This window comes from Poeciliopsis prolifica, unplaced genomic scaffold (assembly GCF_027474105.1).
Source record: "Poeciliopsis prolifica strain line A6 unplaced genomic scaffold, Auburn_PproV2 SCAFFOLD012, whole genome shotgun sequence".
In the NCBI taxonomy this organism is placed as follows: domain Eukaryota; kingdom Metazoa; phylum Chordata; class Actinopteri; order Cyprinodontiformes; family Poeciliidae; genus Poeciliopsis; species Poeciliopsis prolifica.
The window spans coordinates 4,627,048-4,640,329 of NW_026562387.1; the positions used below are offsets into that span (position 1 = coordinate 4,627,048).

Here is a 13,282-nt window from a genome sequence, read left to right on the forward strand (position 1 = left end):
ATTGCATAGCATGGATGATGTTTTCTTTACAGTCCAAACTGAATATACATGACATCCAGTGTCACTCCCTTGTTTTGTAGCGAGCGTCTGCCGTGATTTCTGTCATTTAAAAACTTTACACTTCAATAAATGTGGACTTTTTCTCTATAGGAATGAATGAAGGAAGCTTTAAAATCATGACTAACGTCTCACGTTTGTTGAAGGTCAATTCCTTCCACTTACTTTGAGCTAGAACAAAAACAGGACCTCAGGCTCTTTTTCTAATTTTCCAGCTAATTCTTCTAGTAGCATTGCTGCAGACAAAACAAATGTGCAATCCAACAACTGTTTTAATGTAAATGTAAATGTTTAAACTGCTTTAGAAGATTTGGAAAATGTCCTACTTTATTTCAGCTTTTTCAGCTAATTTGTGCTGATCCGTTCATTTAACAAGACAGTGCCACATTTAAGTCTGTTTTAATTGGCACGAAAAAAAAAACCTCTAAATTTTTGACATTTGTTCTTTTTTTTCTGTATTAAAAATGGGTCTTACAAATTTTTAAATAGTTTTCTCTAATTAGCTTTTTTTATTTCACACAGAATTATTACATTCTAACTTGTTTGCGAACAAGGATGTTTCTCAAAACAGCAGCTACAGATGCATCTAGATAAACCTTTTCCTTCCACTCAATTTTCCAGCAGTGAACCAGTCCTTCCCATGATTGTTAAGTCCATTAGGTGACCAGTTTCAAATTTTGAACTACATTAACCTTTTGTTGACATTCTAATTTACTGAGATGGACCTAATTTACTGAGGCAGAAGGATGCTATCTTAAAGAAGTGATGCGTATGTGTGCAGTAACGTATCAGGTGAGCACGCACAGGAGGCCCGTCAGCTCCAGGCAATCCAGGAAGTCCCGACCTGCCCTGAGGGCCCTGTACGAGGAAGAGATGCAGAAGATTTTAAAAAAGAAGAAGAAAACTGGTGTAATCAACTGCAACAACGCAAGAAAACGTACATCTAAATCCATTTGAATAAGAAAAGAAAACCTACTTTTTCTCCAGGTGGTCCGATCGGACCTTGAGGACCCGGGAGGCCCTGTAAAACAACATGCACTTAATAAATAAATATCTGTGTAGCATCAACAACAAACACACTCAAACCCACAAACACAAGTTGAGTAAACCCAGGAGTTTGTTGGTGCTGTAAATAGTGGAGCTGCTACTGAACTGTCAGGCTGTGTGTGTGTGTGTGTGTGTGCGTGTGTGTGTGTGTGTGTGTGCGTGTGTGTGTGCGTGTGTGTGTGTGTGTGCGTGTGTGTGTGTGTGGAGGGACATTTGCATTCAGTTTGTGGAAGGGAACACATTCAAATATTTGTGGATGTGCTCCCGTATGTGCACCCGATGCATGCTGCCGTTTATTCATCAGGACACCAACAGGTGGAGCAGCTGAGCAGGAATAAAGAAAACTAAATGTCATAACTTCTTAAGAATAAAAAACTTCTCATTCTAGATTATTTCACTTATATCATGTGAAAAGTGACATAATCTGCCAGTATTCCTGGTCATTTTTGTATTAATATCATGGCATTATTAACTTAAAACAAACTCCTTTATCTTGATGGAAAAACTACTTCCACATTAGTTTTGTATCATTTCAAATGCACTAAAAATATTTGCACTAGAGAGTGGAGCCAACATATATGGTAAGATTTTGTGTTTTTTGCAGTGTCAGTTTAAACACTTAGCTCCCATATGTGTGTGTCATTTATAAAGGATAAAGAGATTTGTGGCAAATTAATTATTCCAATCCAAACTTGGCAAAAAAAAAAAAAAACATATTTATTTATAAAACTGAAAATGCTTAAGCGCTACATCATGTAAATTAGGCTGTTGGGTTTAGAGCTGATTAAATTGATTTAAATACTGATGTGGCCGCTGTCTTGCATGTGCAGCTGCACAGCATGTTTTCTGCTGTGCGTTTGATTCGTTCACCTGCGTTCCAGGGATTCCCTGCTGACCCGGTGGGCCCGGTTCCCCTTGTGGTCCCTTAAAGAAACAGACTGACTTAGTTTAAAGGAAACTGATCAGGTTTGAATATTGACCTCATACATGTTTGCATTAGCACCAGGAGGAGTCCAGTTTTGCTTTGGAAAAGGAAAGGAAGAATAAAAGGAAGAAACAAAAATGAAAGAAAGAGACCAAGAAAGAGAAACAAAAAATATCAAATAAATTCTGAACATTAAAAGAAAGAAATAAAAAATAACATGTTAAGTTTTTAAACATCATTTATTTTAAAATAAATACATAATATGAAAAAATAGACAAAAAATAATAATATGAATAAGGAAACATAATAAGATTGAAAATAAAATGGAAAGTTAAGTTAGTACTGTTGAAAACAAAAAAACAAAAAAAAAAAACACTTATCCTAAAATATAAAACCAAATAAAGTGGGGACATTCTTATGTTTTATTTCTTAAATGCAGTAATTGCCATAATTTATTCATTTATTTCTGTTTCTTGCCAATTTTTTAAATGAATGAAAAGATACCAGATTTACATCGCAGTTTTCACCCCACAAAGGACTTCATAAAGTTGCTTTAGAGTAAAAAAATAATATCAGAATCTGAGCTGATCACAGTCAGGTCATATTTGCGTCTTTATGTTTGTTTTTACCCTCTAATGCTTTTACCGTCCGTTTAATATGAAGAGGAAAACTACGAGCCAGGTTCTGATCAGCTGTTGAACTTTATGTGCCCTGCCTCGGAGCTGCTTCGTGGTGCTGGGCTGACCTTTCACCCCACAGCTGTGCATCCTGCAGGCATTTTTTTAAAACCCGGTCATATAGGGTCCAATCTGAACCAATAGTCCAACACCCTTCGACGTTCGCAGCCCCGGGAGCTGATAAGGAAACATTTGAGTGTAGAGGAGGGTGTGTGTGCGTGTGTGTGCGTGTGTGTGTGTGTGTGTGTGTGCGTGTGTGTGTGTGTGTGTGTGTACCATGTTGCCTTTGGGACCCGGTGGCCCATCCACTCCGGCAACGCCCTGAGGACAGGCGATAAGAAAACGATTTGTCATATCAATTACAGGAAGTGGGTTATCGGAGGAGGGAAGACGATAACAGTCACGGTACGCACCGGCACTCCGGGAGGTCCCGGAGGACCGCGAGGTCCCAGCAAACCTCTGGGGCCCTACAGAACAACAGAAGAAAAAGAAAAATAACACAAAGAGTTGGAAGAAAATTATTAGCCCCAGTACATGCCAAAGTTTTGTAGAGTGATCCGACTCTTACGCTCTCTCCAGCTAACCCTCTGGGCCCAATCTCTCCGTCTTCACCCTTTGGAAAGAAAAAAAAAGATGAATATTTTTAAAAATGCTGCAGGTTGGATAAGTAATGCTAAAATAAAAGTACAACAACAATCTTTAACCTGTTAGCAATCTGTGATGTAAAATAATAATAATAATAATAATTGTGTAATATTGTCTAATTGTGCAATAAAACACATTTGGATTGACATGCAGGTTAATACTGAAGGCTCTGGATAATTTTGAGGCTCAAAAAGTTGATTAAATGTGCAAGGGTTTTGCATTTATCTGCAAAAGTTTCAGTTTAACTGCATACAGTATCTACAACATGACACACATTTAATGATTATTGCTTGTGTTTGTTTAATGCACGATGTGCCACTTTATTACGTTGGCATTTTTAATAAGGAGCCACGTCCCCACGTCGTAAAAATCCGTAAAGCGGCGGAAAGTGTTTCAGGAAATGCGCAGCAATGTAATAAAATCAGCCTGCAAAATGTTGTCAGACATTGTTAAAGGCGCATTATGTAATAACTGATGCAAAATAAAATAACATTATTACATAACGTGGAGGAAAGTACAAGCGCGTACAACCATGTAATAAAATCAACCTTCTGCATGTAGCAAAACCACATTATGGAATAATCGGAGCAAAAAACAAAATCACACCCTTTTAATGCATCTTGTGGTACTTGGTGCCACTCTGATGCTTTTAGTGTGGCTTTAATTAAATTACAAAATGTTTTTTTTTTTTTTTTTTTTAGAAATGACATCATAATGTGGCACAAACTGTTTGTGTTCGTCCTAATCTTTGTGCTAATGAGAACAATCATGCAGATTTTATACGCACTTTAATTGAAACTTTGGTCCATAAATTCCAAACTGTTGGTGGTTTTGTCGCCTTTTCAGACTTGTCACCAGAACTTTCGGTACCAGTATGACCAGTATGTTGTTCAAGGCAAAACAATTCAAGTCAATTGGTACGTAATGTGGTTTTAGTGAAGTTTTATTACATTCTGAAGCCTGATTTTATTACGTTGTTACATAATACGGAGCAACACTACTTTTAAATCAGGCGGAGATCTAATCTGAGCCTGTGACAGCTTTGTGGTGGATGCGGTGTGGCAGTTTAGGGTATTTAGTTGGAGGGGTGGAAAGGTTAGACACAAATTCTCCTCCTCCTCAGTTTATTGTGTCCTCCCTGTGTGTGTGTGTGTGTATGTGGGTGTGCGTGTGTGTGTGTGTGCGTGTGCGTGTGTGTGTGTGTGTGTGTGTGCCTGAGGGTGCAGCACAGCTGATTTAGACAAAGCTGTCACCTCTGTCAGAGGCGGAGAGGGAACTTTAAAGGGTACTCACTCTCTGTCCATCCTCTCCTGGGGCTCCTGCTGGTCCCATCGGCCCCGGCTCACCCTGCGAACCACGGCAGACAGGTTCATCTTTCATAGACCGATTACCATTACGTCGGCTTGGCTTTCTACGTTTGGTAAAACTCAAAGTTGTTCTTTGTTCTGCAGCATTCGGGCTCGTCTCATTGTCATTTTGGCTTCAAAATGGCCAGCTGTGGCGCAATGCATCGATAAAACTATTTAACAAACTGAACTGAAAAAAAAAGAAAATATTTATAATAATAATAATAATAATAATAAAATTTGTCAAAATAATATGAGAACAAAGTTGTAATATGAAAACTCATGACATCATGACTTTAGTCTCATCCAACTTTGTTCTCGTAATAATATAATTTCTTTTCTCAAAATGTCACAATTTTACTCTCATAACTATTTTTCTAACTTCTTAGCATGGCAGTAATACTTGTGCATTTCCATTGTAATTTTTAATCTGACGTTTTTCACTTCTATAAAAGACTTCCTATTAAACGTGACTGTACAAAAAGTGCTTATCAAATGAAAACTGATTAAAATTGTTGATCGTGGAGTTACATATTTGATCAATCATTCACTAGTCTGCTGAAGGTTTTCTATTCATCCACTTTTGTCCACTTTAATATTTGCTAACACCTGACTTCATTTGTATCTACATTTGAAAATGCATTTCCCTTTTGTACTTTTTAATGAACTATTATACTATATCTTCTTGTACTATAAAATCTTCAGGTCTTGAAACTGATTCATTAAACTGTAGTAAGAAATAAATTCAACCACAACCGATGTGGGATGAGCAGAGAGACTGATGCCCTCTAAAACTATTGACTTGGCTTCTACGCTCCGCTTTGATTTCATCTTTTCACGCGTTCTGATTAATGCGGGTCAATGAGTGGAATAGAGATCAGCTTCTCATTCAATACCTCCCCCCTCTTGGCACAGCAGCCGTTCACTCATCACATTCAAATTTAAGACGCGTTCTCAACACGATCATGAGAAGATACTGGGAATCTAAAACGTTAAAAAAGCCCCCGCCACCTCGTTGGTAAATTATAGTAATCTAAGAAAACAAATCACCAGTAAGGAGATTTTGCTTTAACGCCGCTTTTTGTGACATAAACAGTATTTATGTCATGAAGCTCAGAATTAGCTAAAAGAAGTGTTTCATACCAAAATAATCTGTTTTTGGGTTTTTTTCCCCCAGCACATCAGATTCTCAGCTTTTAGCTCTGATCTAAAACAGCGACATCATCAAAAATGGAAAAATTAAGTTTAAGAAACTCAAAAAGCAACGTCGGCCTCTCTGCGCTCACCCTGTGGCCCTTTTCTCCAGGCAGCCCGGGAAGTCCATCGAAGCCTCGGTCACCCTGTGGGTGAAAATAGTGACACACAATGAAACCACATCCTCATGAATGATACGCAGCCGTATTTCCCTTATTATCCCCTTTTAACACGTTCAGTGGTTTTTACCTTAGAGCCTGGCTCTCCGGGCATTCCACGAGCGCCGTCAGCACCAGCCCGGCCCTTATTATGGAAGAGAAACACATTTCACACTCAAATATTCATGATATTTATCCGCACGTAGATGAATGTTTCATAAATACCACCGTGTTTTAGATTAGTTAAGATCTACATAGAAGTCAATTAGAGGTGATGGTGTCTGTAATGTTTAGCTCTTTCTTACCACCAGGTGTGATTGGCTGTAAAGTAGCCCATAAATTGCTTTCCAATGCAATTCTGTTTGATTCTCATCTCCCTTCAGTGCTCCGTTCGGGATATTTCCCACTGAGAGCAATTTCAATTGCAGAATTTCCACAATTGGCCAATAAGCGAACGTTGACATTGATTTTCTGTGCTGCTTCAGAATTGTAGTCTGCCTGTAAATTTAGCAGTGGCAACATTTACAGGACGTGAACGACGGTGTCAAGTTTGTGTTGGCCACACTCCCAAATACCGAGTTAGCATTAGCATTAGCATCCGTGGTCATTTACAGGTGCAAGAAATTTCCAGGAAGGTAAAAAAGGTAAAACTTCAGTCCAAGCCTCCAGGAATGATTCGTTTCTCAGTAGAGAAGGGTTCAGATCCTCTGTACGAAGCAAAGCAAAGACCAAGGACTTGGGTTTTAGCAACTTTTTTTGCACAGGTTGAACTGTAAAATTTCACCACTGTGTATTAAATGACTGAGTTTGTCAGGAACAATTACAGTATTCAATGAAAACTACAACAAAAGTGGATCATTCCTAATGATGAAATATTTTACTGGAATGAAAAACCTGAACTACAGATACTCCAAGAGAAAAATAATGTTCCTGAGTGAATTAGAATTGGTCAGAAACATAAAAATCACAAATTTTTACGATTTGTCAACGCAACACACTTGAGCAACCTGATAATGTAACTTTACAGTGTGGAATTGAGTGAAGAAGACTCAAAGCTATTTGGTAAGAATCAATTCAAAATCAAATTGTATTTTCTTGAAATGTCTGTATTTTGTTCAGCTTGTGAGCACATTTCCTCAAATAACATGAAGGCTGATCAGAGAACAGCAAAGCTGCTCTGCTTTACTTTAAAGGGCTTTTAACCTCAGACTGCCACAGAAGTTGCTGGATTCAGAAATGCTGGCAGATCTTTAAAAAGCTCAGAGTCTAAAGAAAATCCACACAGGCTGCCATAAAACTCATATTGACAGAGATTTCTCCCACACAAAAAGAACAGGGACTAAAAAACGTCTCAGTAAATTATGACAACTCTTAAGAGGCTGCATTTTGGGATCAGCAGGTCAAGTTGTTACAGAAAAGTCGTTACTCAGAAATCAGCCACAAAATTTCAATTGATGCATTTCTACAAATAAATAAGTTCAGCACCTGTTGCAACCAGCATAACTTTGATCAATTATTTAGAGTGTAGTAACGATACAGAAATTCATTTTGTGGAAGTAATAACCAGGAGGGTAACTGGAAATAATGGATAAAATATTTCGCCATCCGTTTACAACAGAGGAAATAGTAGATCCAAAACATGACCTATATCCGACTTTCTGTCTGAATGACCCGATTCCAATCTTTTCACTTCAAAACAAAATCCAAATGTCTGCCACATCCATATGCGGTGCTAATTCAAATAAACATCTGATTGTTTTTCAAGTTTGAACGATCATGTCGCATCTTATCCGACTTTTTTCGTCACTAACGTGAGACGTGCGTCACATTTCTTCACCAGAAGAAGCCAGATGCGGTAAATCTGGAGGTAATCTGGAAATTAGATTTCTGAAAACGTGATGAAAGACATCTGTGTCACTGAAGCGCATCACATCACAATCGCACCATTCTTAGTCCTGACTGTGCATCCAGACAGAAGTTGTAGTCGATGCTCGACAGAAAGGCCGTTGGTTTTAGATGTGCTCTGTTTTCATTGGCTTCCTTCGTGTCGCTAAGATCTTATGACGACACTATTGGCTCTGAATAGCTGTAAATGTATCCATAGACAGTGTGTCCCATTAATATTTCTGTAAACAAGTACAGCAGTACTTGTTTACAGAAGTAGAGTTTGATCTCAACAATCCTTTTCTGTACATGCGGGTCGATTTGGAGTAATAAACCGTTCACACAGAAGTTTCATTACAGTCACATTTAATTAGTGGTATGAACGAATGCGCAAAAAAAAATAAGAATAAAAAAATAAAAAATTGAATTTCAGACAAAAAAAAAAGCCATAGATCTATACTTAAGTTACAGTTTGCACAAAGAATGCCTGAACTAGTAATTTGACATTTTAATGTATTAAAATATAACTGTTCAAACCATTTTCTAATCAAGAAGGCTTTTCTTAGCATGGCAGTATACCTGGAGCTGGTGCATTTGCAAGCCTGTCCTATGTGAAATCAAATTACCAAGTTGCCACAAAGCTTGCTAACACCTCAGGCAGGCTGTGTGTGAAAGCTCATGTATCAAACTCCTGACACAGAGACGCTTTCTAGATTCACATAAACAATTCAGAATTAATTAATTCAAACACTTCAGAGCAGACGAATGAAACTGGTTCATTTCGTAAATTTTTGGACGGTTTCTATCCATTATTGTCCTAATATATCAGGACGTTTGGCCCCGAGTTGAGCTCCTGCTGCACAGTGGCGACTGACTGCAGGCCCCACATCCACAGCCAGTTTTCCCACTTTTGGAATTTTCAGACAGATTAGCTGCGAGGCCGTGGCTCCCAGGATTGGCAGCTGCTCGGGGGCCTGTAAGCACTTATCAACAAATTGTTTATTGGAGTGAAAACAATCTTCTCAGCGTTCGAGTCTAGCGAAAAAATAAAAACACGGCTGCACGTGTGCACACAAACGCACACTTTTCCACGTGGGAGTTCAAGGTGACTGAGTTCACTCACCCTTTTACCAACTTTGCCAGGTTGTCCAGGGGGTCCTTGAATGCCACGTGGGCCCTGCGTAGGCACAGGAGACCCATTTAGAGCCCAGCAAGAGTTTGAAAGCAGCATTTAGTGGGAACTGAAAGACACTTCAGTTCATCGGCTGAATTATTATTCCTCACTCACCTGAGGTCCGGGGTCACCGCTTTCACCCTTCAGCCCACTTGAGCCAGGTGGACCCTAAAGACAAAAAACACACCAACACACACTTCATGAATCTTTTGCTTCGGCTATACCTCGGAGCAAAATAAATGACATAATCCAGACCAGACAGCAGATGGCATTATTTAGCTTGGTATAAAGAGAATGAATTCAACTCATGGCAGCGAGAGCTGCATGGAAATATGAAATTTCAAGGCTCTTTCACTCTGTTGTGACAAATTTTTTATTTATTTTTTCTTATTATGGATTTTTTTTTTTACAAATATTGATGTTCAATTCAAAATAAATGTCTCACGTAAATCAGATTTTGAAACATCGGTGCAAACGATCCAAACCTTAGAAAACGCAAAGTACATCATATAGAACAACCACGTTATTTATTTAGAATATTAAGTTGCACATTTATTTACAATGAAAAAAACAAAACAACAAAAAAAGAAAGATCAGCTTCTAGCTCTGACATCAGCCTTCATATCAGCGTAGATTTGAGAGCTGACTATGGAGAAGCAGCTTGATTATAATGACTCCCTTTGTTTACTATTAAGTTATTATTTCAGTCAGATAGAATCCACCAATCGCTGATCTAATCTCATCTTTTTCCTTCGGATCGACTTATTACCATCTGATCTTATCAGAGTTTTCCTGCTGCTCCTCAGAAGAGATGAGCAAATTGAATGGGGTGTAATTCTCTGTCTCGTTTCCGCGTAATAAGCCCCAGATCGTGTGACAATAGGTCCCAAGAAAAATGAAGGGTCTGGGTGTGGTAGGGGGCAGCTACACTTAACAGACAGGTAGTGTGTCCACTGAGCTGCTTAAGGCAGGAGAAACAAACTAATAATACACACATCAGACACAAACTTTAGGCTACACTAAAAATAATCATTTCAAACACCTTAAAACGTGTTTTTGTTGTTTTGGGTTTTTTTTTCTCCTGTAAGGTTCAAAAGAATTTGCTGACTGCCTCTCCGTCATCCAGGCAGATATGACGGGTCATGTCACAATTTGTGAACAGCAAAATATAAAAAAATGAGAGCCTCACCACTGGTCCAGATCTTCCAGTCAAACCCATTGGCCCAGGAGGTCCCCTCATCGCCAGCTGCAGGCCACAAACAGAGACAACACCAACATTTTCAATTTGAAATTGTTAGACAAAAACAAAAAAAATTGATTAATTTAAATGTAAAGATATGTTGTGAGCATGTTTTCATTTTCTCTCCAGGTGAGCAGGCAGTCTTTTAGAAGTTCCTTTAATATCCAGACTGAAACATTTGTAACTATTTTTGGCTGTTTTGCACTATAGAGATATTTTATTCGGGTATTTTCCTCATCAAGAAATGTTTAGTGTAGCCTGAGGGCCATTTTGCAGCCCTGACCACCGCTCAGGAATGCCACAAATTTGACCCCCGGCACAGGTGCTCGATGCAGATGGACGTTTTTTAAGAAATATTTATGAGGTTTATTTTTACTGAGCTACTAAAATGCACAAATGCTAGAAACAAACAACCAGACGTTGAGAGTCTTTTACTGGAAGAAAACTATCCAAAAATCTTTAGTGCTTAATGTTTTTTAATGAGGCAAACGCGCAGGACACCTTTTTATGTTTTAGCTGTACGATGACTCACAGATGCATCTTTAACAAAAACTAAGTTATAACTGAGTTAATTTCATAAATATACTGTCTGTTTAGTTTACTACACAGGTTAAAAAAATAATTGAAATTAGTTTTGTAATTTAAGTATTCCAAAAATCTTGTGTTAACTAATTGGATAATTCACTGAATTTACATCTTATTCAACTCGGTTGCAGTTTTCACCCCATTTTGTCCAGCTGTTGGTTCACCCAACCCAAATATAGTAAGTTGTATTTTCAGCGGACTCTCCTGCATGAGCATCTGTTCAAAGTGGTTATTTATTTTGCTGCTCTTAGGCCCTTTCTCAGCAAGTCTTCTTTTAGCCTCACAAAGTCAACAAAACACAGGGCAACCCCCTTCCTTTTCCCCAGCAAAACCCCCATCCAAACACCTCTGCTCCGCTCACCCCCCACGCAGCGAGCACTGTGTAAAGAGAAGTGGATGCAGCTGACAGTCTGTAGGTTTTCACTCACCCTGGCTTGGGAGAGGATGGCCTGTGCTTGGGCTTCTTGGGCCGATACCACCGGACCCTTCTCGCCGTCCCCACCGAAGCGAAACTGTTCGGCACACACAAACGCAAACGGCTCGGTACGCTATGTGAGCGATGGGATCAAAAGATGGACTTCTTTTGTGGTGGACTTACCGGGAGCATCAGCATTGTACCTGGAGGTCCCGGTAAGCCGTCGGCGCCGGGGAGACCGGCGCGGCCAGGGGGACCCTGATGTTGAAGACGAGGCGAAATCAATTTAATAAAATCATCACCAACTCATCTCTGGTCCTACTGTACGAACTCTTGGATTTGGAACTAAAAGCTATTAAATCAACAGTTCTAGATAATGAAAATTTCACTTATGTTTTGAATAATTTTGAAATGATCTCGTTTTATATTCCTTTGTTTCCCTGTGACTCTTTAGTTTTATTATTAATGTTTAATGTAAATTATACTACTTTTAGCTGTATGTTGAAATGTCCTCCTTTCTATTGTTGTGCTGTGTGTTAGATAGAATATTTAAATGTCCTAATGGCTGATATTAATTGAATTTTTACTTGCAACAATTAATCTTTGCAATTGTTGCCCCCAAACAGATGTAACCTCGTTATGCCTTCAATATTGCTCAGGAAAAAACAAAAACAAAACTCTCCACAGGTGTTTGAGAACCATCCCACATCTGGAAGCCAGCGTTGAAGACACCACACTAAATCTACATATTCTAAGACCTCCACCCCACCACCAGGCCCTGAGCTCTGCCTGTCCCTTTGTAGACCAAACAGTTTTTGGTCCAAAACCAACATCCTTTCAGAGCAGCAAGGACGTGTTGTCTGTGTGTGGAAGTTAGTGTAAGGATGGAGCAAAAGCCTCAAAAGAGACAGCCAGATGTGTTTAGTCGTTGTTATCATAAGCAACATGTTCATTTTCTTTTTCTTTAAATTTTGGATTTTTTTTGTTTGGTGAAAGTAACAAAAAGATTTCAGTTCATACAATTCAGTCTCAAATTATCATCTTGTTTCAAAACTCAAAAGCTACGTCACTGTTATGCATTCAAAACTGATCTGTAATTAATCTGTGTTGGAAAATCTGACTTTTCAATGTTAAAAGTAAAATCCAGCCATGAAAAACAAAAAATATTAAGTTACTTATGAAAAAAGATTTTATTGACTTTATTTTATTAATCTTTACGTTGCTTAATGATTTTGGTTTAAACTTTTATGGAGTTAACAGGTAAACTGCAAAATGGGCTCATGAACATCCTTCAGGTATAAATACCTTGAATACAAACCTTTTCGAAACGTCTCAGTTTTTGTCGTGGAGTTACTAAGTGCAGATAAAACTTAATACCAACACTTTTAATCAACAATGGAATAATACACATGATGCTGTACTGCAAATAGAAACAATTCGGACAGGTTTGGGAAGGTATGCATTTGCTCACTCTGTCACCAGGATCTCCAGCAGGGCCCGGGGGTCCCTGAAGGCCAGATGGTCCCGGAAGACCCTGAAATACAAATATAAGTGAGCATTACTACCTTCTCGTCAAATCCCACATATATTTACATTTACTTTTGTTTTTACGCCACACTTACAGATGGGCCAGGTGGTCCTGGGGGCCCTTCAATCAGCATGCCCTAAAGAGACACACATTTTGCTGTGTAGGGAGTCCATTATCACAATAATATTTCAGATTCTCAATGAAAACTGTAAGGAAAAAATCTAGACATGCCAAGGTTTTAAAAATGTTCCAGTGCCAGAACAGCTGAGACTCTGTTAATATTACTTCAAATGTTATTAAGTCCTGACCATAATGATAGAGCAAAAGCACAGTTATGCCTTGCTGCCCCTCCCCCACCAGTTGCTGAAATAAACCTGTATTTGTCCCTCGCTTACGAAAAAAGACAC

General features: G+C 38.7%; 1 protein-coding gene across 4 annotated transcripts in view; it reads right to left on the minus strand.

Annotated features, from left to right (window-relative positions):
* The window catches only part of col11a1a (collagen, type XI, alpha 1a), an 85,991-nt gene that overhangs the window by 45,730 nt on the left and 26,979 nt on the right, over positions 1 to 13,282 (minus strand). For all 4 annotated transcript variants that reach the window (XM_055037575.1, XM_055037577.1, XM_055037574.1 and 1 more), the window contains 16 exons: positions 12,970 to 13,011; positions 12,819 to 12,881; positions 11,531 to 11,605; positions 11,361 to 11,444; positions 10,297 to 10,353; positions 9,222 to 9,275; positions 9,057 to 9,110; positions 6,141 to 6,194; positions 5,984 to 6,037; positions 4,645 to 4,698; positions 3,275 to 3,319; positions 3,120 to 3,173; positions 2,983 to 3,027; positions 1,975 to 2,028; positions 1,034 to 1,078; positions 862 to 915 (listed from right to left, as the gene is read on the minus strand). In XM_055037575.1, the coding sequence (XP_054893550.1) occupies positions 862 to 915; positions 1,034 to 1,078; positions 1,975 to 2,028; positions 2,983 to 3,027; positions 3,120 to 3,173; positions 3,275 to 3,319; positions 4,645 to 4,698; positions 5,984 to 6,037; positions 6,141 to 6,194; positions 9,057 to 9,110; positions 9,222 to 9,275; positions 10,297 to 10,353; positions 11,361 to 11,444; positions 11,531 to 11,605; positions 12,819 to 12,881; positions 12,970 to 13,011 (888 nt within the window). The remainder of the gene's footprint in view (positions 1 to 861; positions 916 to 1,033; positions 1,079 to 1,974; positions 2,029 to 2,982; positions 3,028 to 3,119; positions 3,174 to 3,274; positions 3,320 to 4,644; positions 4,699 to 5,983; positions 6,038 to 6,140; positions 6,195 to 9,056; positions 9,111 to 9,221; positions 9,276 to 10,296; positions 10,354 to 11,360; positions 11,445 to 11,530; positions 11,606 to 12,818; positions 12,882 to 12,969; positions 13,012 to 13,282) is intronic.